Consider the following 27986-nt stretch of genomic DNA (forward strand, 5'->3'; position numbering starts at 1 on the left):
GATCATAGGTCAGTCCATTCATCAAAATGAATAAGGTTTTCAAAGGACTCGAGGTACTTCTCAGATTATGCTTCATTTATGAACAGTATAATCTGCAGCAAGAACACCGAGAAAGTTCCAGACCCAGAAATTCCTGAAAAAATGGCTTGGTACATTCCCTATCATGGAGTATTCCACCCATAAAAGCCAAGTAAGATTCGGATCGTCTTCGACTATGCAGCGAAGTTTCAAGGAAACTCGCTGAACAGCCATCTTCTCAAGGGCTCAGACGTGATGAACAGCTTGGTGGGAGTGTTCTGTCGATTCCGAAAAGAAATTATAGCCTTCACCTGCGATATTGAGAAAATGTTCTTCCAGTTCCGGGTCCAGGAAGAAGACAGAGATTTTTTGAGGATCCTGTGGATTGAAGACTTGTCTGGAAATGTAGTGGACTACCGAATGAAGGTCTACCTCTTTGGATCAGTGTCGTCACTTGCCTGTGCCATCTCAGGTGTCAGGCAGCTGGCATATGACAACTTCCAAGCCGCTTTCTTCATTCAAGAAGGCTTTTATTTTGACGATGGCCTAAAGAACGTGAAAACTGTAAGAGAAGCCATCCATCTCATAAAGGAGACCCAAACAATTTGTGTAAAGGAAAATATCTATTTGCCCAAATTCTTATCCAACAAACAAGAAGTTGTGGACTCAAGTTCCCTTACAGACAGGGCACCAAAATTAGAAAACCTTCATCTGCCAGAGGAAAGGACCCCATTGGAGAGGGTGTTGGGCATATAGTGATGTGTAGAGTCTGATCTGCTTCAATTACAAGTGACCCTCATGGATCGACCCTTGACACAACAAGACATCCTCTTTACAGCAGCCTCTGTATATAACCCACTGGGGTTTCTCGCCCCATTCATTTTGATCGGGAAACATATCCTGTAGCAAATGTGCAGAGATGCTGCCAGGTGGGGCAACCCTCTCAACGACGACTTGCCTCCAAGGTGGGAGCAGGGGAGATCCTAACTCCATCTAATCGAGGTTACAAGAAACTGCTACTCTAAGCCAGAAAACTTTGGCGAAGTCGCACGTCGTGAGAGTTATCACTTCTCAGATGCCAGCAATTCCGGGTATGGTCAGTGCTTATCGATGAACATGGAAATGTGCACTGTTCACTTCTGATGGGAAAGGCGAAAGTGGCACCGCTGAAGCTCGTCACCATCCTTAGACTGGAGCTTCAAACAGCTGCGGTGTGCACAAGAGTCAGTAAACTCCTCAAGCGTGAACTCATTTGGGAAAACGTAGAAGAGTACTTTTGGACTGATTCAAAGGCCGTGCTCGGTTACATCAACAATGACATGTGCCACTTTGACATATTCTTGGAGAACTGAGTCCAAGCCATCAAAGAAGCCTCAATCCGTCAGCAACAGAACTTTGTTCAAACGGATCAGAATCCGCCTGACCATGCATCACGATGTCAAACTATACATTATCTATGTGATGGTAACTGGCTCAATGAATCTTCCTTTTTATGGAAAAAGAGTCAAGCCAACTCCAGAGGCTCACAGTCTTGCACCAGATGACCCCGAATTGAGAAAGAGCATAGTGCTCTTCTCTTCAGCCCAAAAGGGTTCCTCCCTCCTCACATTCTTTGACAGGTTCTCTAGATGGTCAAAATTGGTAATAGTGGTATCGACACTCCTGAAAGTCATCCATTGGAAACAGATACCCTCAACAGTAGACACTTCCATCAGGAAGCAAACATCAGAGGATGCGATACTGCACATGGTACAAGAAGACCATTTCTATGAGGAGCTGCAAACCCTGTAGGACCCGAAAGGGACACTGAAAAGAAACAATCGCTTCCACAAACGTGATCCATTTATCGCTCAAGATAGATTAATTCGGACTGGAGGCCACCTCGACAGGGCAGATCTTGACTTTGGAATGAAACATCCAGTCATCAATTCGGACTGGAGGCCACCTCGACAGGGCAGATCTTGACTTTGGAATGAAACATCCAGTCATCAATTCGGACTGGAGGCCACCTCGACAGGGCAGATCTTGACTTTGGAATGAAACATCCAGTCATCAATTCGGACTGGAGGCCACCTCGACAGGGCAGATCTTGACTTTGGAATGAAACATCCAGTCATCAATTCGGACTGGAGGCCACCTCGACAGGGCAGATCTTGACTTTGGAATGAAACATCCAGTCATCAATTCGGACTGGAGGCCACCTCGACAGGGCAGATCTTGACTTTGGAATGAAACATCCAGTCATCAATTCGGACTGGAGGCCACCTCGACAGGGCAGATCTTGACTTTGGAATGAAACATCCAGTCATCAATTCGGACTGGAGGCCACCTCGACAGGGCAGATCTTGACTTTGGAATGAAACATCCAGTCATCAATTCGGACTGGAGGCCACCTCGACAGGGCAGATCTTGACTTTGGAATGAAACATCCAGTCATCCACCCCAGATGCAGTCATATAATAGAGCTCATCATCTAATACTACCATGAGAGGATTGTTCACCATATTAGAGGATTCGTAGTCAATGACTTCTATTTCAATGAGTATTGGATTGTAGTCTGTACATCTGCTGTCTCCTCCGTGATATATAAGTGCGTGAACTACCGTCGTTTACGGGGAGAGTACCAAACGCAGAAGATTGTAGATTTACCAGAATAAAGAGCAGGATCATCTCCTCTCTTCCATTTCACCAGGTTTGACTGCTTCAGCCCATTCATTGTGAAGAACGGTCATAAAGAATTAATGAAGTATGATCTGATTTTTACATTCATGGCATCACACGCTGTCCACATGAAGATGCTGGACGACATGAGCACTGACACATTCATTAATAGTTTGTGGTGTGTCATTGCACTGAGGGGTAAGTGCATCGACTGTGCTCTGACCGAGGAAGCAACTTCACTGAAGCCCATAGAGAATTTGCCACACTCTTTGAGGAATGCGAGAAAAACAAACTCAATAACTTTCTGATCAGCCACGGGTGTGAATTTGTCCAGAATGTTTCCCAACTGCATGGGAGGCATTTGGGAAGGACAGATCCAATCGATTCGAAGCATTCTTACAGGTCTTTTTTACCACGCTGCTGGAAGACTTGATAGTTCGTCACTGTGAAGTTTTTCTACGAGGCGATGGCAATTGTAAACAGTAGCCCCTTGTCAGTGGAGAATCGCAACGATCCCCTAAGTCCAATTTCTATCATCCCAAATCATTTGCTTTTTCTTAAGACTGAGCCATTAAGTCCTCCCTGGGAGAGTTTGTTCGTGAAGATCTGTATCCCAGAAAAAGGTGGAAGAAATTACAGCATCTCACAGAAAGATTCTGGCAACAGTGGCACAAAGAGTATCAGCTAAATCTTCAGACGCGTCAAAAATGAACAACTGAGCATAGAAACCTAAAGTCCAGTGATATAGTTCTACTCAAAGAGGAAGAACACAAAAGAGGAAGCTGAAAACTAGCACAGGTCGTGGACACTATGCCAAGTAAAAACAGTCTAGTGAGGAAAGCGAAGATACTGGTGGGAGACTCAAGACTCGACAGTGGAGGACGTCCAACTAGGAAAGCCAGCTTTCAGGAAGAACCATGCATAATCTCATCCTACAGTTGGACAATAATTCTTCTGAATAATATGTACTTTAGTAACTCGAGTGATTTAGGTGGGTGTGTAGCCACAGCTTGCTCAGTTTCATTTCTTTAATGGAAATCCTAACAATATCTAAGTATTATGCCCTTTCAAACGAATCCACTTTGATCTGGAATGGAGAACGATCCGGAAACACAATCACACACGTGTTCTTCCCCACACATGTTATATGTCTCCACACTTTTGTTACGTTATAATTATGCCATCTTTGTCAACGAATACGAATACCTATAAATAGATTCACTCTGATGTTAGCGTGGTCACAACCACGTGGGATTTCTTACAGTATACACTGGAGACTTTGAAATTTAAATTAGGGACTCCCCATGTACCTACTGGTCGAACGAGATATTGATTTATTTATCCTTTGGAAACTTTCAAAGATTGTCTTGACTTTGATAACGTAAGAGTTGGAATGTATAAGATATTTAGTATAGGTCTTAATTCATTGTTTCTATCTTGCCACGATCCCGTATTAAATTGAAATGTCTGTTAAGCTGTAATTTCGTGCTAGTACCAGTAACAATATGGCTTTTGTGTACAATTGTCTTTTATGGGCCTGTAATTGGAATATGTGTGTGTGTTGGCTTATATGAACTTTGGAGATGTCCCTCAACTTGTTAATTCTTGATTGTTAGAGTTTCACGGTGTGGATGGTATGAATGTAGTTTATCACATTAAATTCGATTTAAACATCAGTGATCGTTGTGTGGGCTCATATGGGGCAACAATCATTTTAACTCTATTAACGTAATGACTAATGTTTAAGAAAGAATGGTATTAAAATACTCACAAAGAGCTTGGGCGAAAATGGCGTTTCTACTAAGAGTAAGATACATCTTCTCTCCTTCTTCTATGAGATGACCTGAATGTGAATGATCAGATCAAATTAGATTGCTTGCTAGATTTTGAATATTGTGGTGTCTGTTCTAGGACCTTTTATACTAGATGAGGGGGAAATTGTTGGCCTATTCATAATACCATGGTGTCATTTGGCTTCCTCATTTCGTAGTAACTTATACTAACGTGTCGTCAAGTGTTTAGAGTTTCTTCTTGTTTTCAACGTCCAAGTTTGCTTAAGCAATTTTGACTTCGATAGCGCCAATTTACTTCTACTCAAACATGGTATATAGCTTGAATAACCTTTTAACCTTTTTAGTGTTTATCTCTTCCAATCTAAACAATAGCGGATGTTTTTCAATGGCTTTCTCTGAATCTCTATTTTAAATAACTCCTTTGTTGTTCTTGATAGCGTCAGTTCCTCATAAACTAGCTATAAATTAATCACATGACAACAAGTTTCTCGGCGTGCCTCCTTGAACTGTCGTTATTCTATAAACATCATTGCTTTGAACATGTTTTCTTATACTTCACTATTTTCTGTTTATTATTACAATTACTTATATGATGCATCTAAATATCTAGCAGTAGTAAATCCTTATGAAATTGATGCTACTATTTTATTTTATGACATATCATTCAAATTCCCTTATACTTACTATTTGGCAAAGAGTCTATGTCTTTAGAACTTTGACCTCAATAACACAACATTAAAAAGAGTAGTTTAGGTCTGTGGTAACTGAAGATGACGTTTTTTGTTTGTTTTATTATTGTGCACAAAGTTACCGAAAGGGTAATGAAACCAGGTTTTATAAGTCCGCAGACATGCCACTGGGGGGCAGAAAACGTAAAAATTTTCTTCCTTGTCAAAAAAAGTAAAAATTTGTTGATGAAAAACAATGTAAAATGAGCATTTATTCATAATTTATTTTCAGCATAGATAATTTTGGCTGAAAAGAGGTATTTAAATTATTATAAGGGTCACGTGTTATTAATCGCTTCCACTATTCACCTTAGTTCATAAAAAAGGAAGAAGGTGAAAAGTCATCTTCAAAGTTACTACAAGACTTGATTGACAAATGTTTATATATTAGTTTGACGTTTGTCTTTAGGACATTGAACGTTAAAACACTAGCCTAACTTCTTAACCCTTTGGCTCTACGTGAGCAAACCATTAGTTTTAAAAGGCTGAGATAGATGGATTGGTATTCAAGTGTAAATTTATGCTATTGAATTAAATACTTCATAGAAAGTATAGTTATAGTCAAATTTTTTTTCCACAGTTGGTGCAACAACATACTTCAAGACTGGAATTCAACCAATAAAAATTTATCTAATTAAATTCAGAATTCAGAATTGAAATAAGTCACAAATGTTTGTCTATGTGATCATTTCTATTTTCCCTGCGTGGCAAAACAATATCAAATTGATTCAGTCTTACCTGAATGACATCGATTTGAACAATGTATCATAAATACAACCATCATTATAACTATTTTAGCCAGAGGCATCATACAGGTGATTACTGCATTTTGATACCTGTAATTTTAGTCAATTACTGTTGAGGAACCAGGTATTAACATGCTCTTGTGTAACACCCTGTTTCTTTATGAGCCAAGTATTAACATGCTCTTGTGTAACACCCTGTTTCTTTATGAACTAGGTATTAACATGCTCTTGTGTAATACCCTGTTTCTTTATGAACCAGGTATTAACATGCTCTTATGTGTAACCCTGTTTCTTTATGAACTAGGTATTAACATGTTCTTGTGTAATAACCTGTTTCTTTATGAACTAGGTATTAACGTGCTCTTGTGTATAACCCTGTTTCTTTATGAACCAGGTATTAACATGCTCTTATGTGTAACCCTGTTTCTTTATGAACTAGGTATTAACATGTTCTTGTGTAATAACCTGTTTCTTTATGAACCAGGTATTAACATGCTCTTATGTATAACCCTGTTTCTTTATGAACTAGGTATTAACATGTTTTTTGTAATAACCTGTTTCTTTATGAACTAAGTATTAACGTGCTCTTGTGTAATACCCTGTTTCTTTATGAACTAGGTATTAACATGCTCTTGTGTAATACCCTGTTTCTTTATGAACTAGGTATTAACATGCTCTTGTGTAACACCCTGTTTCTTTATGAACTAGGTATTAACATGCTCTTGTGTAACACCCTGTTTCGTTATGAACCAGGTATTAACATGCTTTTGTGTAATAACTGTTTCTTTATGAACTAGGTATTAACATGCTCTTGTGTAATAACCTGTTTCTTTATGAACTAGGTATTAACATGCTCTTGTGTAATAAACTGTTTCTTTATGAACCAGGTATTAACATGCTTTTGTGTAATACCTTGTTTCTTTATGAACTAGGTATTAACATGCTCTTGTAATAACCTGTTTCGTTATGAACCAGGCTCTTGTGTATTAACCCTGCTCTTGTAGGTAATACCCCTGTTTCTTTATGAACCAGGTATTAACATGCTCTTGTGTAACACCCTGTTTCGTTATGAACCAGGTATTAACATGCTCTTTGTGTTTCGTTATGAACCAGGTATAACTGTTTCTTTATGAACTAGGTATTAACATGCTCTTGTGTAATAACCTGTTTCTTTATGAACTAGGTATTAACATGCTCTTGTGTAATACCCTATTTCTTTATGAAATAGGTATTAACATGCTCTTGTGTAATAAACTGTTTCTTTATGAACCAGGTATTAACATGCTCTTGTGTATAACCCTGTTTCTTTATGAGCAGGTATTAACATGTTCTTGTGTAATAACCTGTTTCTTTATGAACTAGGTATTAACATGCTCTTGTGTAATACCCTGTTTCTTTATGAACTAGGTATTAACATGCTCTTGTGTAATAAACTGTTTCTTTATGAACCAGGTATTAACATGCTTTTGTGTAATACCCTGTTTCTTTATGAACTAGGTATTAACATGCTCTTGTGTAATACCCTGTTTCTTTATGAACCAGGTATTAACATGCTCTTGTGTATAACTCTGTTTCTTTATGAACTAGGTATTAACATGTTCTTGTGTAATAACCTGTTTCTTTATCGTTACCATTCCAATCTTTCTAACCAAGAAAGAAATAAGATTTTAATGGAAAGTTGGAATCATTGGTTATTCGTAGAATTAAAAATTATCTAAAGCAAAATAAATAATACAATAAAAAGTGCACAACCAAGTAAAGTGATATCAGTTGTATAGATTCTAAAACTATTTTGAAATCATCGTTAGGAAGGAGAGTGGTTAATTTACTGACTTACAATGCTAAATTCTAGGGTTCGATTTTCTTTTATTGATTTTGAAGATATAGCACGACGTAACTTTGATCTAGATTCACTAAACACTGTGGTCATTACCAATTTTATTTTTAGGCTTGACCGAGGTAATTAGTTTACTGTTATCAGAAGTTAATAATCACTTGCACATAAAAACTAGTTAAAATGAACTAGCATAAATTTATGTACATATATATATATATGTATATACTGATTTAGAACTAGCAAGATCAAAATGCTAGTGATACAAAGAAAATATTATTTGTAAACTGTGCTATCTTGGTTCGCTCTCTTCTGATTTATTTGGAGCTTTTTTAAAGATCAAACAATAGTTTATTGTATAGTTTTCTATCAGTCAAAGTAACAAAATCCAGGCCAGGTTATTGCAGTAAATAATTATCAAATTTCAGTTACTTTTTCTTTTCTAATCATTTGATTTTAAGTTATATGATTAGCAACATCGTCAGTACTTGGTCAATCGAAATTTATCTTCATGATATGACGTGAATGATCAGAATAAAATAGTATATGTATAAATAGATTTATTATATACTCAGATAATAAAATAGTATAGTTATAGATAGATTTATTATAATCTCAGATAATAAAATAATATAGGTATAGATAGATTTATTATAAACTCAGATAATGTTAGTGGAAATGGTTACCTTCTTTTTTTCCTGAATTTTATAATTATAGATCTTATTTTTCTTAATAATGTACCGTTTTCGGACTTTGTATGATCTATTTGCATTCCACGTCAATATTTGAAAAATCGTAACTTTACATTCTCTGACGTATTACATAACTGTTCACAAAAGTTCGACATTCAATTTCTCGAGCTGGACTGAGCGCAGAAAGCCATTATGTAGCTTTGCGCTAAAAAAAAGTTTGATTTTTGAATTTCACGCCAAGCTACGCAAGGGCTATCTGCGCTAGCCATCCCTAATTTAGCAGTTTAAGACTAGAGGGAGAGCAGCTAGTCATCACCACCCACCGCCTTCTCTTGGGCTACTATTTTACCGAAGAATAGTGGGATTCACTGTAACATTATAACACCTCCACAGCTGAAAAGATGAGCATGTTTGGTGTGACGGGGATTCGAACTTGCGACCCTCAGATTAGGAATCGAACGCCATAATCACCTGGCCATGTCGGGCCCGTGACGTTTGTAGCAGAGTGTTTGAAACTGTTAAATTAATAAAATAAGTCCTCGTTATAAACTGAAGTGAAAGCTCTTAGTCTTGAGGCCCTAATACATTTCTTTGTTTTATAACATTTTATTAGAGGCTTAAAGCTTAGATATGTTTCTTCAACTTTAACTAGAGTAATAGCTTCAGGGATTACTCTAACTTTTAATATTAGTTAGTTAGTGTATATATGTATGCATGAAAATATGTTTCAACTTTTCATTGATGTGCCATACAAAATTCCTATAATGGTATTACCAGTTAAATATAACCAAAATAAATGTCAATTTATGCCACGTCATGTCACGCTATGCTTGATTTCTCGAAATAAGAGGGGCCATAAAGGCCAAAATGCATTTATCGGGACAGAATAATTCGGTTACTGTCTGCCCATTATGATTTTAGTGACGGGATGGAAGGATGCCGTGAAACCTTATAAGTGTAGTTAGTGTTAGTAAATAAACCTAAAGCAAAGACGTAGTGTAGGATCACCTAGTCTAGAGTGAAGTACATAAAATTTATCATGAAAGTAAAATTATTGATTAATTTTTAAATTTAAATTGTTTCTGAAGTAAGCTATTTTGTGTGATATCATCAATTTTTTCTTTTAACAAAAACAAACCTCTTTAATTAATTTATGTTGTACATATTATAACACCACAATGCTGTTCTTATTAGATTAGACACTCAACGTTTCGCTTTAGGCGCTTTAGGCGCTTTCAATGAAATACAAATCATAATAAATTATATTGTAATTTATAACGTGCATTGCACACTGTGCTTTGGAAATATTAAGTAGTAAGGCTTATTGTTGAAATAATTAACTGTTACATGTTGTAAACAAGTTTTATCAATGAAATAACAATAACTAGTCTTCTTTCATGTTGTTGCTTACAAAAAGCGTCAATATAATGAGATTCTTGTCTTCAATGTGCGCCAGCTTACATATAACATCTGTCATCTACGCACGTAAGAGAAACCGAAATAACCCTACACACACAAGAATAGGAGAAAATTGTTTAGAGGTAAGAAACAATTGTTAATGGTTTTTTGTTTTTGTTTTCTTGTTGTTTGTTTTGTTTTTTGGATACATATTTTCTCAATAATATTTATAGAGAGAGTCATATCCCTTATATATAAGGGGAGAGAAAAGGAAATATCTTTTATGTGGTGGTCAACAAAAGAAGGAAACTTCTCAATAGTATATCTGTTTTAGAAATGATAAGACGGCCGAGGTTACTAGCTTTGTGTATTTTGGGTAAGAGGTACAACTTACTCAGACGAACTTGTTACTTTCAAGAGCTGGAACACTTCTTTGCCAATCTTATTAATTTGTAGGAGTTCTCGTGTTTATCGCTTATGGCTTTAAAACACTGAACTACACAATTCTATGCGAGTGTTTTTATATAAATTAGTGTTTTTATATTGATTATTAGCTTTAGTGATATAAGCATATTTGTTAAGAATAATAATAGCCCCACCTGCTGGGTTTATTATAATATTAGATTTATCAGATTATAATGTTATGTTTAAGATCCTTTAGAGCAGTTCTTTCATTTTTTATTTAAATTATTGTGACATTATTTGGAAGATTTTGTATCCTACTAGTAGGAATATCCGTCCATTGGACGTGTAAAATAAAAATTCAGTTATAACAAAGGCTGGACATTTGTGCTTCTATTTTATCTTTACATAACAAACAGTAAAAGAGCAATTAAAATACATAAAGGTACCAATACTGGAAAGAAAGGCTCAAGAAGGATATCAATATGAGATTAGTTAAGATTCTCCCTGACCTTCTGTAACACGTTGTCAAATTGTTCTGAATTGGTTGTTCTTTCCGAAATTAGATGGAGGGTCATTACCACCCCTCAAGACCATCCTCGCGTTATCCCATATCAGTGTGTCAGGTTGGGTGCTTATTGATCAAGCAATGTGGAAACGTACAAGGAATAGGTACAAACTCATAATGACGTTTATTTATATAGAAGATGGGGTTCCCCCCCACTCTCTTCATGACCTTCCTGATGTTACCCTATATTACTGTTTCTAGTTTGGTGATGATTGATCAAGAAATGTTGAAACGTATAAGGATCAGATGTCTGAATAGTGCAAACAAACACGCACAAACTTAGCTTTATATATTATATCATTTTCTAAGCCTTTAATATAATTTTAACTGCAGATCTATGTTGGGTGGAAGTGCTTAGAAGGGCGTTTCTTTGAAAAATCAGAGTATGTTGGTTGTTGTAAGTAAAGTAGGATTTGTCGTAAAAAATACTGAAATTGAGTTTTAGAAAGAATTTAAATATGCCAGGAATGCCAGGAAAAAATTCACATTCATTATCAAGGTCATTGGTCAAAGGAAGCTGAATTCTATATTTGAAAAAAAACAAATTATATTGGGAGCATTTAGAGTGAGTTGATTATTAGTTGGAGGAATTGGTAGTTTGAGGTGGATGTTTGCTACTATAATAATATTTTTATCAAAAAAAGAGGATTGTTAAAAATGGTGCCAAAAGAAATTACAAACTTTGATTCGGCGTTATTTCTAACAAAAAACTGGTTTTTGTTGTTTCTTTTTAAGGAGGAATGAATCATTTCTCTGTTAAAAGTTATGAATTTCTTGTTTTTCTTCCAGTGAAGAGTTGTAGAGGTGGATGTACTAAGACATCTACTTACATTATTGGGGAGAAGGTTCCTAATAACACTCATGTGTTCTTGAAATATTTCTGAGAATCTTTGTGGGAAATATGGTTAGAATCTCCTATCGTGATGGGTTCTTTTAGCTTTAACAAACCTGTTATTGTTTCCAGCACAAAATAAATTAAGTCACATCCAATACATTCCTTTGAAAACAACTAAAAGACTTCTGTGTTGTCATGGTGATCTGCTTTGTTTAAACATGACGTCTTGCGCTTTTTCTCACGCTTTACCTTAAGGTATTAAGTCATTCCCACTGAAGAAAAGTTCACCTTTTTAAGTGCTTCAGTTATTTTGTTTCTCACTTTTCCTCCAGTTGCTTGAACAATTGTTCACAAAGTCCATTAATACATTTGTTGTCTTTGAAAATAAGTTTAACAGAAAGATCGATAGTTTCATCCAGGTAAAGGTTAAAGAACAGAAATTTAACATCTACTCTTATAGCGCAGATAGCCCTCGTGAAGCTTTGCGCGAAATTCAAAACAAAACCATTCACTCTTATTTTGTATTTAATCACATTGTTGTTATTACCGGTGGTTATTAAGCTGTATAAACATTACCTTATGGCCTATGGGCTAACAGTCTTTAAACGACATCTAATTTAGTGTTTCTGGATCACTAAAATTATATTCTTCTATATTAATTATATCTGATTATCTGGATTCACTCGTAGAACTTGTGTTGATCCTGAGATAGAGCTCCGTATTTTGGTGATAGGAAGTAGAGGTTTAGAATTTCAATCTATCGTTTCGTATCTTTTCCTTATACGTTTCTACATTTCTTAATTAATCATCACCAAACTTCACACAGTGATACAGGATGACATGAAAACGATCATGAGTAGCATTTCCTTTCTCGATCTTATTTCACATTGACATAATTTCTGAAAACAGTAGATCTTTCTTTTCAGTAGTGACACCTTTACGTGTTTGTATTGCACTTTTTAATATTTATTATGTTAAAAAAATAATTGAAGGATAATTTTCTCTCCTTTTCTACAAACAAATTTTTATTTCAACTGTTCAACGGACGAGTACTCCTTCTAGCGAGTTGTTTAGTAAGTATCAAAATGCTGGTTTAAGTATTCATGACTTTGGAACAAGTGTGATGAGAGTAATAAATTCTCTTCCATTACAAACACTTAGATTTGGTACAAAATAATAGTAACTCTACGGTTTTATAACACTTCTTAAATTCGTAATAATAGGCAGAACTTTACATGAATTAATTTTGTGAGACTATCTGTCCATGGAAACTTTGGAAATAATTGCAGATGAACTATGCTTTCCAGAGTCATGAAAACCTATTGCATTGTTATGTACACACATTAATTTTTGTAACGTTCATTACAGAGAAAAACCGTACGAAATATGAGCAAACATATATACAAAATTTCTTAACAAATGTGCAGTGTTTCTTAAACATGATTTTTGATAGGTAAGTAAACAGAAATGTCAATCAAAACAATAATAAATATAAAAAACGATTTCCGAAGCAAGTTTGATTATAAGCATTTAACTGTTATATAGCGTTGATTTTATGTAGAGAATTTCACAAACTAACTATCCAGTTTATTAGAAAGTAATAGGTTTGGTGAGAAGCGTCACTTGGCATTTGAAAAGCATTCTATAAATATACAGTTTTATTAATAGCCTGTCTTATCTGTCTTAGAATGCTGTTCTGTCTGTACATAACATATGAAGTGAAACGTAACGCTCTTTAAGAAAAAAAACTCAATATTTTAATTTGGGCAAAACAAAATAGAATTCGATTTTTTTTCAAAAATATGGTTGCATTATCTTTAAAACCTCTTCTAGTTACAAATAAATGAATTTCTAAAATGGAACCGCGTTGGTCGTGTGGTAGACTACTGGATTTCGGAGTTCGCTAGCCTGGTTTGAATCTACACGTTTCCACATCATATTCAATAACTTTAAGGTGTGAGTGCATGATAAGATTTATAGTCGATGGTGGGTGGTAGGGGCTGAGAGCTTGCTGCCTACCACTGGTCAGTAGTTCAAAAATATGGTTGATTTGCTAGTTGTAGCATTGTCAATTTGCAGCCATACTGATGAACCACTGGGAGGCTCGAAGTTGGGGACCACAGCACACAGTCTTAATATTTTTGGCATAGATAGAAATTTCTAGAAGTTATAAAACAAAATTATTTAAATTATGTTTGAGTGTGTTTGTTTATGTTTATGTTTGTTTCCTCCCACGCTACACAATTTCTTCCAAAGTTCTCTCCATAATTTTCAATTGAAATGGCTTATTTGAAATATAACAACGATACTCAGAGTCCAAAATAGAGGACTCGGAAATGCTATTTGTTCAAATTGCCATGTTAAATCAATGAATGAGACTATGAAGTCTAAGTGAGTATTCAGGAAAACAATGACTGACATTATTTTTATAAAGTATTTTTGCTTCTGAATGAATATATAAACCGAGCATTCATTCGAAACGGCAGTGATAACTTATGGATGACCATCCATCTCTATACAGTCCCAAACACAAATTCAAGTAAATTATTTGTATTACTTTTCATCTTGGCTTGGCATGGCCATGTGGTCAGAGCGCTCGGCTCGTGATCTAAGGGTTGCGAGTTTCAATCCACATCACACCAAACATGCTCGGCCTTTCAGCCGTGGGTGCGTTATGATGTTATGACCATTTCCACTATTCGTTAATAAAAAAGTAGACCAAGAGTTGGTGGTTGGTGGTGATGACTACCTGCCTTCCCTCTAGTCTTACATTGCTAAATTAGGTACGGCTAGTACAAATAGCCTTCGCGTAACTTTCCGCGAAATTCAAAAAACAAAAAAATGTTCTTTTAATAGGTGCCACTGTGATAAGGAGGTGTCTAAGTCTGTAACACAACAATAACAAAATAATTTTAATTAAAAATTTGATTAATTTCCTTATTCATATTATGTAACAAATATGGATATTTAGAAAACAATCGATTTATTATTATAATTGTCTTTGAGAGTGTGTGTTTTTTATAACAAAGCCACATCGGAATATCTGCTATGTCCACCAAGGGGAAGCGAACACCCTGACTGCACTGTTGCAAATCCGCAGATTTACCGCTGTCCCAGCGAGAAACTGTACAAGAAAAAGATAAATAAATATATTATTGTTAATCCAGAGAACAGATCAGGCTGGGCCAAATTATTAGTGTGCTGGTTTATGAATCTGAAAATCTCTTATTCGCATCTCACTGTTGCAAAAAAAAAAAAATGGATCTCAGCACTTGATGCTAAGGATGCGTTATAGAGTAGCAGTCAAATACCACTATTCGAATAAAGTAGTCCAAGAGTTGGCAGTTGTTGCTGTTGATTAGATGTCTTCCCTTTAGTTCATGTTTAGGAAAGCCCAACTCAGATAGCCCTTGTATGGCTTTGTGCGAATGCCTGAAACAAGGATAAGAAATAAATCACAATAAATTGATAGTAGTGTTTATTAACTGGATTAATTCTCGTCTGAGCAGTTAAGCTGTTGATAAGTGATAGCGAGTAATAGGTAGGTCTTTTAGATGCTTTTAAGTGACCATACAGGCTTCGGAAAGAAATGTAAAAACAAAAACGTGGAAGGAAAATTTGGGTGACTGTTTAGTTTCAATTAGATTTTGCATTGAGGTTAATCGCGTTGCAGTTGTGGACATTATAATAGAAGTTAATTAATTAAAATACATATTACAACAGTTAACTATAACTTCACAAGGTTTCAGTTGTCAGTCAAACGGACCAGCATGGCCAGGTGGTTAAGGCGTTTGACTAGTAATCTGAGGGTCACGAACTCGAATTCCTTTCACACCAAACATGCTCGCCCTTTCAGCTGTGGGGGCGTTATAATGTTACAGTCAATTTCACTATTCGTTGTCGGTGAGTGATGATGACTAGCTACATTTCCTCTAGTCTTACATGCTAAATTAGAGACGGTTAGCGCAGAGAGCCTTCGTGTATATTCGATTTTTAGTTTATAAGATTATATCTTTTGATCTTGTAATTGGTAAATGTATTGGTGAATTTTTTGTCTGTTCTACTAGAAGAACCAAAACCTTTCACCTATCAGATCGCAGCGGAAAATGTCTTCAGAAGTTAGAGTCCTTTTGGTTTTGAAATGGATAAATCCTGAAATATTTATCCCCACAGCTGTTTCGTTATTTTTTCCAATTTCAGAAGAAGTCTCTAATATTTGAAGCTTTTTATTTCAGTCATCTGAGCAACCCTCATTAGCCAGTTAAATGTAAAATATTACACTATTGGTTTCATCTGAACACTGGGCTATTATGGCGTTACTGGAAACAATGATGTTTTTCCTTCACTCAAAATTAATGAAATCCATGGCAACGTTTATGAAATTATGATTCATACTTGGCCAAAACAACTTAATTTTACTATTAACGAACATTTTACTTTCACATTCGTTACAATTTGGTGCTTTCCCTATAATGACGGATTAGTTATATTTTCTGTGGGTAACCTGAAGTTAAAGCAATTTAATGACTTATAAGTTACATTACTAAAATTTGTGATCCGAGCCTGCGGTGAGACAGTATAGATAGCCATTTGGGAAGCCTATTTTCCGCTGATAGGAAAACAATTTTCGAAAAAATGCCACCTTTTAAACCTGGCCTAGGTAAATAATGGTTGATAAAAGTATTTTTAAAGTAAGTTATTCAAATTTGAAATATGCAAATTAACTAAACTTGGTTCCACTGTAGTTGTTCTGTTCATTGTCGGTCTAAAGTTAGATTACCTAGGTAGCAGCATATTATGGGTGGATAGGGGGTAGGGTAAGGGGTGGAGCAGCGAACAAAAAAAAAAAGGAACGAATCGAAGAATAATCTTCTTCTCAGAGAAAGATATACACACAGAATAACATGGATCACCACTGTCTCTGTAGAGTGGGGCCTGGCATGGCCAAGCGCGTAAAGCGTGCGACTCGTAATCCGAGGGTCGCGGGTTCGCGCCCTCGTCGCGCTAAACATGCTCACCCTCCCAGCCGTGGGGGCGTATAATGTGACGGTCAATCCCACTATTCGTTGGTAAAAGAGTAGCCCAAGAGTTGGCGGTGGGTGGTGATGACTAGCTGCCTTCCTTCTAGTCATACACTGCTAAATTAGGAACGGCTGGCACAGATAGCCCTCGAGTAGCTTTGTGCGAAATTCCAAAACAAACAAACAAACTCTGTAGAGTGAAAGGAAAATAATGAAGAAATATCAGTCTTAAAAAGTGTTGACTGCAACGTGTTGAGAGAAAACTGTTTTGTGTGTGTTTCTTATAGCAAAGCCAGTCCGGCATGACCAGGCGGGTTAAGGCGTTCCACTTGTAATCTGAGGGTCGCGGGTTCGAATCCCGTTCGCACCAAACATGCTCGCCCTTTCAGCCGTGAGGGCGTTATAATGTTATGGTCAATCCCACTATTTGTTGGTAAAAGAGTTGGAGGTGGGTGGTGATGACTAGCTGCCTTCCCTCTAGTCTTACACTGCTGAATTAGGGGCGGTTAGCACAGATAGCTCTTGAGTAGCTTTGCGCGAAAAAAAAACAACAACACCAAAAACAAACAAATCTTCTAGCAAAGCTACATTGGGCTATCTGCTGAGTACAAAATGCTGAGAGTTATAACATATAGTCATTATCATCTTGAGAGAGGGTCAAAGAAAACAAAAATGGTATTTCTGTGTGATGTGGAGAGGTGGCATTTTAAAAGTTTATTTTGACCTGAAAATCACTTTTGACCAGTCCTGTTTATGTGTATGCTCTTCTTGCAATATTATATTTTGACTATAAGTGACACACTACATTTTTTTCTTTTAATTTATATCATATCTATGGTTTTAATAACTTCCGTTGAAGAAGCAGAAATAAAAACAAACAACAAATAAACAAACACGTCAACATGTTATTACGCTAGTTGTTTTATTCTAAATTTTCTACTTGTTACAGGAGCGCCAAGGTCAACGTTCCACAGCAGTAGACGTCTTTAGGTCGCTCACAGGTATACAAGGGCATGAAAAGGTATCGTGACAGCGTTCACTTCCTTTGATTGGTGCATTTTGCGTCTACCAAACAACAAATGTTGGGCGTCTAGTAGCTGAAACAGAGCCAGGTTTCACTTGAGAGAAAGGTAAAGTCGAAGTGGTGTAACGTGAGTAAATTTTGATGGTTAGAATAGTAATTATTTTTTAAAATTTGAACTTCCGTTTATACTGTTGGATTTCTGAATATAAACTGCTCTTGAATGTGACTGGTTGCATAATCGAAGATGAGTAAGTGGTGGCATTACTAGTGTTAAAGACAGCAGTGATTTAGAAGAATCTAAGCAAGAAAAGCCTTTCATTTCTCAGTGTAATAATAAATATGTTAGTTAGTAAACGTGTTCGCGTGTATAAAGTTAAGTCCTAAATCAACTAAACAGATTAATCACAAATAGGAAGGCACTTAGTAAAGGTTAATCACAATTAAAAAAAAAAAAAAAAAGACAATGGAAAATAAATATGCTACTCAAAATGTCCATTTTATTTTTCTAAATCAGATTGGAAAACTATTTCAGTTGTAATTTCGTATTACAAGTAGACTGATTGATATGCAGAGCGAGTGAATTACAATCGGAAGTAGTGTTAGCTGACACGTTTCAAAAGTCTACGATTTCTTGAAAAATAAAGGGTTGTCTTAGATGTACAAGTAGGGATAGCAATGTAGGATCAAATGATCCTCTGTTGTCTTATATTGTGTTGGGAAAAAAATCGTACGTTTAAAAAATATATTTTAAATTGCTGCCGTTCTGTGTTTTAACAAACTTCTCAAGGATCGAGCCCCGATTTTTAGCCTTAAATGTCCTCAAATTTACAAGCAGTTCAGATGAATAAGTAATTAGAGAATAACTTGTACACATCTTATTCTTCTATTTCAAGAGTCGCACAAATAAATGCTTAAAAAGTAATAACTCTGCAAAATAGGTTTTTTTTTTCTTTGGGAATATCAGTACACGTTGTCTGAACGAATTTTAAATAATATCAGTACACGTTGTCTGAACGAACTTAAAATGCAACAAATTGTTTTAATTTATTATTTAACTTTTTGAGTTGTATTACTGAAACACTATTATTAGTTAATACTGCATATAAAATTAATACTTCTTTTGTGATTGTGTTTCGATTGTAACAGAAACATCCGCTTAGGAACTGGAAGCTGATTCTTTTCTTTCTTTCAACTACGAACCGTAACGTATTGTTTAGTAAGCTTAAAATTACACATGATCCTGTTGTGTTTCTCTTCGCAAAATAGAAATGCATTGTTTACGTAAGATTATAAAGGCAGGCTTGCCCACTCACGTTTTGTGGCTGTAGACAAAATTCCTAAGATAAATTTCCACAAGGTCAGTTTGTTTCACGTGCGTACTTGTAATTCAGAAACATACCTTTTTTCAAGATGCACGAGGAGAGAGTGTGTGTGATTTAATGTATGCGTTCATTATTACACATTTTATTAGACTTCGAAGAAAAATGAGGTAAAAGTAATCATGCGTATACAATATTTTGTCTCGTACACGCACAGAATTGTACATTTACATGTATTAAATCCGTATATGAAGTTAGGTTGTTTGGGTTTTATTTTAATTTTAATGAAAACGGTATATATTTTTTTTTGTTATATACAATGCCTGTTAAGGAGTATCACACGTGCAAACCTAAAAAAGCACTGTCATAATCGATGTCTGATTTAATTTTAAAAAATGTTAGATTCAGTTTAAAAGTGACCAGAAAGAAACGTAACGTTGTCCATCTTAACTTACAGAAAGCAGCGAAGTTCTGAGCCTTCGCTATTTTGTAACTAAAACGTCAATAAATCAAACTCTGTATATTGATTGTTTTTATTTATCTTGGACACTACTAAATTAATAACTTCTAGGGGAGCTAAAAAAATCACTAGGGTTACTTTTTTTTCTATAGATACAGCAAGATAGCAATCGGTTTACACATGGGTGTGTGCTAGTGTGTTAAAATATCCAACCATGTGTTGGAACCATAATAAACTAAGCTTCCATTCATAAATAAATTGGATTGAGGTAAGGCATCATTTGTGATAAAAGGTGTTAACTTAGTAGAACCTCTAGTTTGTCTACCAAAGCATACTGAAATATGGGAAAACAATTGTTCACTGTTTTTTTATTAATATAAAAGTAAGTTACTCTTGTTATTAAATTAGTGGTAGTTTTCATTTAAAAGAAACTCATTTGGATATAATGGTAGAAGATACTTTGTCCTCTGTGCATTGTGATTATGCGTGCAATGTTGCGTGGTGTGCAAGAATGCCAACAGCCAATGATTGGATACTACAGCCTCCCCTATTTTTGAATGAGAATGCTAATTAGGAGTATCTGGTATGGACTGTTCGTTATGGCACTCGAATCGAAGTCTACAGGTCACGGATTCGATTCTCTTCTCCGAACACAGTTTCCCTTTCATGTGTTGGAAATGGTGTAAAAGTTAACAGTATTTTCTTGGTAAGTAACAGCCCAAGAATTAGCATTTGGTGTGTTTTTAATATCTGCTTTTTCTCTGTTCTTCCATTTCCAAATTAAGGACAGCTAGCACAGATTCGACCACAAGTAGTGTTATGTGAAAAACAACAAACAGGGCCGGTTGCTTTGTGTAAATCTTACGTTTCTCTTTTTTTTTTTAAGAGCGTTAGATTTAAATTTAGATACTAATAAAATAAACAGCCTTATTACTGTCTGCAGTAAAGTGGTTAGCGGGAATATTTGTAGGGGGGAAGAAAGTCAGTTTCCGAATTGCCTTTGATTCAACTAAGAATGTTTTCATTTTGTGTTATACATTTGGACTAGTTTGTTTACTTTCTTACTTAAGTTTTAGGTAAATTTATTGTTGCTTCGAAATTTACCGGGTTTAATCTTTCGTTATAAAGGGGGCTTACTTAACACTCGTTGAATAAATCAAAATAACCGATTGTTATGGTACATTCTAAAAATAACTTAACACTTTTTTTGTATTACTTACAGCAATGTGTATAATTGTACGTGTAGGTCAATAACTACACGTGTGACGATATTTAACGAGGGTGCAGACTGGCGCTGTCGCAGAGCTCTATTTTGTAGCTGGCATTCTTGGTTCGAATCGTGTAACACCACAAAACAGTCTCTGCATTTTAAACCATGAGTGCGTTATGGGAGTGACAGTCAATCCTCTGGTGTGAACGGTGGGTAGTTTTGTCCCCTTCTCTCTGGTGAGTAGCTCAAAATTAGTACGACAGATAACTTTAGCTTTGCAATAAGTACAAAATATAGATACAATACAAGTCTCAGATGGTGTTGCATATAAAAGTGAAGCGTCTACAGAATTATGACTTGAACACTGCAGGTTTAGTGACAGGTTTATTCTTTTATTTTCATCACTTAATTTTTCTAAATGCTCAGTTGCAGGTAAAGTTAAAATATTAGTTTGTTTTGAATTTCGCGCAAAGCTATACGAGGGCTATTTGCACTAACCGTCCCTAATTTCGTAGCGTAGGGCTAGAGGGAAGACAACTTACCGCCAACTCTTGGGCTACTTTTTTAACAACGAATAGTAGGATTAATCGTTAGATTATAACGCCCCCACCGCTGAAAGGGTGAGAATGTTTGGTGTGACAGGGATTCGAACCCGCGACCTTCAGATTCATGGTCGAGTGCTTTATCCACCTAGCCACGCTGGGCCGTGTAATAGGTAATGTTAATAATTTACTTAATATCGCAATAAAAAAATTCGAACCAAATATTTACCTTGTTGTTGTTGCTTGTAATTACAGAATAAAAAATGGAAGAAATTAGAAGTCTGGGGCTTTACATCTTAGCGCTTTTGCATACTCTTGTGGCATACGTGCAAAGTGAGCATCTCAGTACGGACCCTAATACTAATATTATGGATGTAACTGGATTTGAGAAGAGTACCACTTTATTGCCATGTCTCGCTTCTGACGACAAACAGTTTCCTTTTAAGTTTTGGATATTTCCCAACGGAAGTACCATGAGAGAATATGAAGGACCAGATGAAAGAAAGAATGAAATAAATGTTATAAATGGTACGTTGACTCTTCATCAGGTTTCAAGGGTGATTGACGAGGGGGTTTATGTTTGTGTTGCAGGAGAGATTGAGAGGAGGGCTTCGTTTGTTCGACTGAACGTCAAGACCAATCCGGAATCCATTACAATATGGGAAAATCATAAATCTAGAGTTGTTACTGGAGTTATTGCAGCGGGGATTGCAGGAGCACTTATTGTTCTTCCTTGTTTGGTATACAAGCATAGATGGAAACCGAAAAAATCAAATGATTCCCAGAACTTAGATCAAGTTTGTGAAAACGATTCTGTCATAGACATACGAATGTAAAACAAAAAACGAGCCTGCTTTTTTTCCATAACTTTGTGAATCTTGCAAAAATGTTTGCCCACACTTCGGTAAAAGTCCTTCAACCTCAAAGTTTACGTTACACTGGCATGTAAAAGTGAAATCTGCTGTAGGTAAAATTTTTCCCAAAAAAAATGTTTATACCAAAGTCAGTTTAAGAATAAAATCTAATGTGTTTGTATACACTTAATATATCGATTCACTTTTCGAAACTCCTTTATATATATAATAAATATATAACATATATATTTAATAATTCTGATTCTTGACTACCAAATAAGTGTGACCAAGTCTCTTTGCTATTTCAAATATTCTGATGTTGATTGCATTTGAAAAAAAAAAAAAAATGTCACATCAACAACAGTAGATATATATAGTTTATAATTAAATAAAAGACAAGTTATTCGTGTTTGTGTCAATCCCAATTTACAAATGACGCTATATTTTTTAAATATTTTAAATTAAAAACAAACACCAGTGTTTGTGTTTCTCTTTCAGGTTTTCGAGATTTAATTACAATAATTTTCTTCTAAGTTTCACTGTGAATAGTTGTATACTTGTGAGTTATTTACGTTAACGTGGTGAGGGGAAATATATTAATTTGAAATATTGTAACTTGTGGTTTAATAAAATAGAATAACTAAGTCTATGTCTTATTCATTAAATTCATTTCGAATATATAATAGAGTTTAGTATAGGAGTCCACCCCAGGAATTAAAGGACTGGTGTAGTCTTAACATGCAATGATATTTATAATTAAAATTTGTATAGCATTGAGCAATACTAAACATATTTATCTTTATATGTTTATATGCACACATATATTACTAAGTTACCAAATATCATATTTATAAATGTGATGCAGTGGAAAGCCTACAAACTTACTATATTAAAATTCGGGGCTCGATTTTCTGTGGTAAAAACATATAACCCAATGTAATTTTTTTTTATATAAAAACAAACAATTATAAAAGCTGTGTATACCGTAGGCGAAGTTATTAGCTCAACATATTAACATATATACATGTATATGCGTCAGGCAATTTTCTTTTCTGGCTACATCTGTTCTTGAATGGCTGGACTTTATATTTAGGCTACGGAAACGGCCCTAATTATATATTCTACACAATATGTATTCAAATTTATCGTCATTGTAATAAGTATAATTTTTTTTTCACTAATTCATGTTTCAAGTTGGAAGCCAATGTTTTCACTAGGAATTGAAATTAGAAGGGGTGTTCGAATGTTCAGGGGTAGAAGTAAGGGTCAAGAGCAAATTTGAATGGTATAAGAGAGTAATATAAACATTGGAAAATGTTTCACGATCATTATCAAGTGAATAGTTTTATAACAAACTGTCAATAACAATAGTTTTATAACAAACTGTCAATACCATTTCAGTTCGATGTTGAAAAACTGTGTCGAAGGAAACAGCAAAGTGTCAAGTTTTCCAACAAACAACTAAATAGAACTTTTCCAACAACAACAAATTAAAGCAATTGAATGTTGTTGGAACACGACTAAATTGACAACGCTAGATACGACTCGATAGGTTATGGGAAAGCTCAGATAGTGTTCGACCTCTGGTAAGTGTGTAGGAGGATTCATTGGGGTAACGTTTCTCTGTAGGCATTTAAAGTACATTATAATGTATCACATACGTGTATAATATATAAGATTATGAACTCCACAAAATGTATTAACAAATATATTTAGCCATAAACAAAACGTGTATTCTACAAACTATTTGTTTTCTGTGTTCACCATATTTCGTTATCAAATGATAACAGTCAAAATAGAAACTTATAAGAAAACAACGAGCATTATGGAAAGCTAAGTCTAGATGTGAAATATTTTTAAAGGAAAGGTAATGAAAGGTAACTACCTTGTTAAAAATGAAATATGTACGAATTTTTTTACAGTGCAGTTTTTCATCAAAACCGCAGGAAATAATAATATTATTGTGGAATATTTAGACAAAATTACGTTTTTATCTTTTCTTAAAACACGTTTTTATTAACCTGTAAACTAAATCTCAAGAATAAATGATGAGAGAAACTGATTCTCATATCACGTACACTTGCTTCTTATAAAGATAGACGATTATGCGTTACATTAGTTAAATGAACATATAAATTTTTGTTGGTAAAAGGTGCAGATTTATAACAAGTCTTTAACCCAATCTGAGTAAAAGAAGGAAGAAGACTCATCTCGGGAGAGTTTAAATGTGTATAAGTGACACTCTTTCAAGGTGTTCCATTGTGGTACCTACCTCTTTCTTGTGGTATCTAATAGTATTTGATTTTTGATTTTCTAATCGTTAGACTCTTCGTATTTTCAAACTTGTAATTAAACATTAGATACAATAAAACATAGATTTTTTTAAAAACATTTTGGTTAGAGTAATGTTCCTAGTTAGCCTGACAGATTGTGGATCTGGGGTCCTTCGACTTGCGCTTCATTACTGCCAGAAATAAAACGGTATGTGCGATTTACTTTCGTGGATATACTTTAAGAATGACGGTAAGATTTCACTATTCAGTTCGAAATTCCTATCTTAATGTTACATGCATAGCCCTGAAAAGTAAACCTCATCTGTTTTCGGTTTTCTTCCGAGGAATTGACTTCACCTGAACATCCAAAGACATCCAGCAGTTTCCATAACATTCAACCAACACTAAGCCGCATGCTGTTCACCGGATTTCGTTCCATATACAGGCAACTCAAACCACTTGGTGAAAATCATCACACAATCCAATCCGACAGTAGATCTTGTCCTTGCTTCTACCATTACTTTCATTTTAAAGTCATACAGAAGTTGTAGACAAGCTTCATTTCGTCTGGCTCAGTCAAATAATCACAAATGCTTTAAGCCACCAACCCAACTGCCATCTTGCCCTCTACCGATCAAGTCACCAAACAAACATTTCTACCACCCAGACTGACCTCCCGGCAACCAAAGGCTTAACTACTTCAACAGATAATGCCAATATGTCCACGCAAGTTAAACCTCTCAACTGCCACTGTTGCCCATCTTCAGCTAACAATCTTTCAGTTAAATACTCCGGTCACTTTACCCTCTGGCCTTACACCGTTAGACGTTTACTCCCCTTTCGACTCAACCTGCTATGAGTACAGTGATTATTGTAGATATGACGGTTTCTTTCCAAGTAGACCAGATGGGTTAAGGCGTTCGACTCGTGATCCGAGAGTCGCGGGTTTGAAACCCAGTAGCACCAAACATGCTCGCACTTTCAACCGTGGGAGCATTATAATGTGACGGTCAATCCCACTATTAGTTGGTAAAAGAGTAGTCCAAGAGTTGGCGGTGGGTGGTCATGACTAGCTGCCTCCTTCTAGTCTTACACTGCTAAATGAGGGACGGCTAGCGCACATAGCACTTGAGTAGCTTTGCGTGTAATTCAAAACAAAACAAACCTTTCCAAGTATACAATGTCCAGATTGAAACTGCTTCTTGAGAAACTAATGTTTCTAGCTATTCGCATTTTCTTCCATCACCTTTATTATCGGCTCCTAGGCTCGACATGACCAGGTGTTTAAGACACTCGACTCGTTACTTCAGGGTCGCGGATTCGAATCCCCGTCACACCAAACATGCTTTTTCAACCATGGATGTGTTGTAATGTGACGGTCAATCCCACTATTTGTTGGTAAAAAGAGTAGCCTAAGAGTTGATGATGGCTAGCTGCCTTTCCTCTAGTCTTACACTGCTGCACTAGGGACGACTAATGCAGATAGCTGTCGTGTAGTTTTGCGCGAAATTCCAAACAAAACAGACCAAACTTATCGGTTTCTAATATGTTCGTGGGTACAGCCCAAACATACTTTTTTGGTGACTGGACCGTGAAATTTTTTTTTCTGAGGGCAACTCCATTTCCTCCCACTGCAAAATTCTCCTGCTTTTGATTTATATACCTCTGCTGAACTGAAGGACCTTTTGTTCCACAGGGGCTGTTTGTTTTTTGAAACCATCGTTTCTGGATCTCCCGTATTTCAAGGCTCCTCGAGAAATATTCAAGCCTGTTATGCTTACATAATTGTTTTCAAGTAAGCTAAAATCATAAAAGCTCAAAAGCAGCCCGCACTACATCTCGAGAGCAGAGAGACAAGCAATTTAAAATTATAGTGTACCAACTTGCAGTAAGACAAGAGTACCCTAGTACTGTATTTATTTTACTATTTTTTTCGATAATCACGAAAAAAAGACAATTACAATTTCTGAAATGAGTATTTATTTACGACGTCCACTGGGTAAATCGTGTGAATACTGAAAACATGCTATTATTAAGAACATTCGAGTTGAAATGCATTTAATAAAATAAATAGAAGCAAAGTAACAGAAGAATGGCAGAAGTAAGCAATACATGCTCTCTATAGATAAAAAAACTCTTTGGTGATTGGCGAATATAATTATATAGTTATAACACCCGATTCAGCTGTATGCACATGACAATAACGACTGAGCTACACCTTAGTTCCGGCCCGGCATGGCCAGGAAGTTAAGACGTTCGACTCGTAATCCGAGGGTCACGGGTTCGAATCCCCGTCACACCAAACATGCTCGCTCTTTCAGCCGTGAGGGCGTTATAATGTTACAGTTAATCACACTGTTCGTTAGTAAAAGAGTAACCCAAAAGTTGGCGGTGGGTGGTGATGACCAGCTGCCTTCCCTCTAGTCTTACCCTGCTAGAATAGGGACGAATAGCGCAGATAGCCCTCATGTAGCTTTGCGTGAAATTCAAAATCAAACAAACCCTATCTCAACATATATTTTATTTTTTTCTAGTTGAAGCAAATTCACAAAGTTTGTTTTTTGAATTTCGCACAAAGCTACTCGAGGGTTATCTGTGTTAGCCGTCCCTAACTTAGCAGTGTAAGACTAGAGGGTATACAGCTAATCATCACCACCCACCGCCAACTTTTGGGCTACTCTTTTACCAACGAATAGTGGGATTGACCGTCACATTATAACGCCCCCACGGCTGAAAGGAAGAGCATGTTTGGCGCGACGGAGATGCGAACCCGCGACCCTCAGATTACGGGTTGCACGCCTTAACACACTTGGCCATGCTGGGCCTTCACAAAGTTAGTACTGTACTTTTCTTCTAGTGTCTCTTCAGTTTACCAGTGTGTTGTTTAAGTTCTAACGTCTTGTTGGAAACTCGCGCACTGTAGTGGTCTTTCAGTGTAGAAAGTGTGTCCATTCTAAATTTGTAGTACTATATTGTATTCTAGCTTACTAAACGTCCCATTAATGACAAGTTTAGCAGTGTATTCTTGTTCTACTTTACGAAACGTATTAAGTTGAAAAGACTGGTAACGGACGATTCTTGTAGTCCTCCGCTGGTACAGCAGTAAGTCTACGGATTTATAACCTTAAAATCAAGGGTTCGATTTCCCTGAGTAGACACAGCAGATAGCCTGATGTGACTTTGCTATAAGGAAACAAATACACTGTTCTTGTAAGTCATAAACCTCTACATTTAGAAATTCTAGCACCTTATGAATATTCTGAATGTCTAGTTGTAAAGAATTATGCCTTTCGTTCACTAAATACCCAACAGTATGACTTACCAGTATAGTGTTGTTAGTGTCAAGTTACTCTACTGTTCTTCCATCGACCTAAGTGTATCTAATTACCAAGTATAACACTGCGAGATTCTTTTAATCTATTAACGTCTAGTATGATTAACGTTAATCTAGCTTACTAAGTGTCCACTTCGAAGTTCAGTACCAGGCTGTACGTCTGATTCAATTATGTACAGTTGCTAAGTCTATTACTGTAGTTTTCGTCAATTCTTTTGATTACAATAACGTATATACTCCCAGTTCTTCACTTCTTTATCACATATATTTCTCT

General features: G+C 35.9%; 2 protein-coding genes across 11 annotated transcripts in view; both read left to right on the forward strand.

The window, feature by feature from the left end:
• Positions 1-273: 273 nt before the first annotated feature.
• Positions 274-774, forward strand: LOC143236417 (uncharacterized). The gene has a single exon (XM_076474679.1). It carries the CDS (start codon positions 274-276, stop codon positions 772-774), a length of 501 nt encoding a protein of 166 aa, XP_076330794.1.
• A 16715-nt stretch (positions 775-17489) lies between these two features.
• LOC143237316 (uncharacterized) overlaps positions 17490-27986 on the forward strand; it is a 50106-nt gene continuing 39609 nt past the window's right edge. Inside the window, exons 1-3 of one of the 10 annotated variants that reach the window (XR_013020005.1) lie at positions 17500-17847; positions 23507-23691; positions 24258-24494. Coding sequence is in view for 5 of the 10 variants with exons in the window: in XM_076476427.1 (XP_076332542.1) it covers positions 21515-22087 (573 nt within the window). In the remaining 5 variants the exon portion in view is untranslated. Of the gene's footprint in view, positions 17969-19874; positions 20206-20680; positions 20946-21506; positions 22750-23506; positions 24495-27986 lie in introns of those variants that run through there. The other 9 variants (XR_013020002.1, XR_013020003.1, XM_076476427.1 and 6 more) reach the window with 9 other exon arrangements.

The sequence above is a fragment of the Tachypleus tridentatus genome, chromosome 13, assembly GCF_004210375.1.
Source record: "Tachypleus tridentatus isolate NWPU-2018 chromosome 13, ASM421037v1, whole genome shotgun sequence".
Lineage (NCBI taxonomy): Eukaryota > Metazoa > Arthropoda > Merostomata > Xiphosura > Limulidae > Tachypleus > Tachypleus tridentatus.

Coding starts and splice junctions, on each gene's coding strand:
- LOC143236417 (XM_076474679.1), top strand. CDS start 274: ATGAACAGCTTGGTGGGAGTGTTCTGTCGATTCCGAAAAGAAATTATA.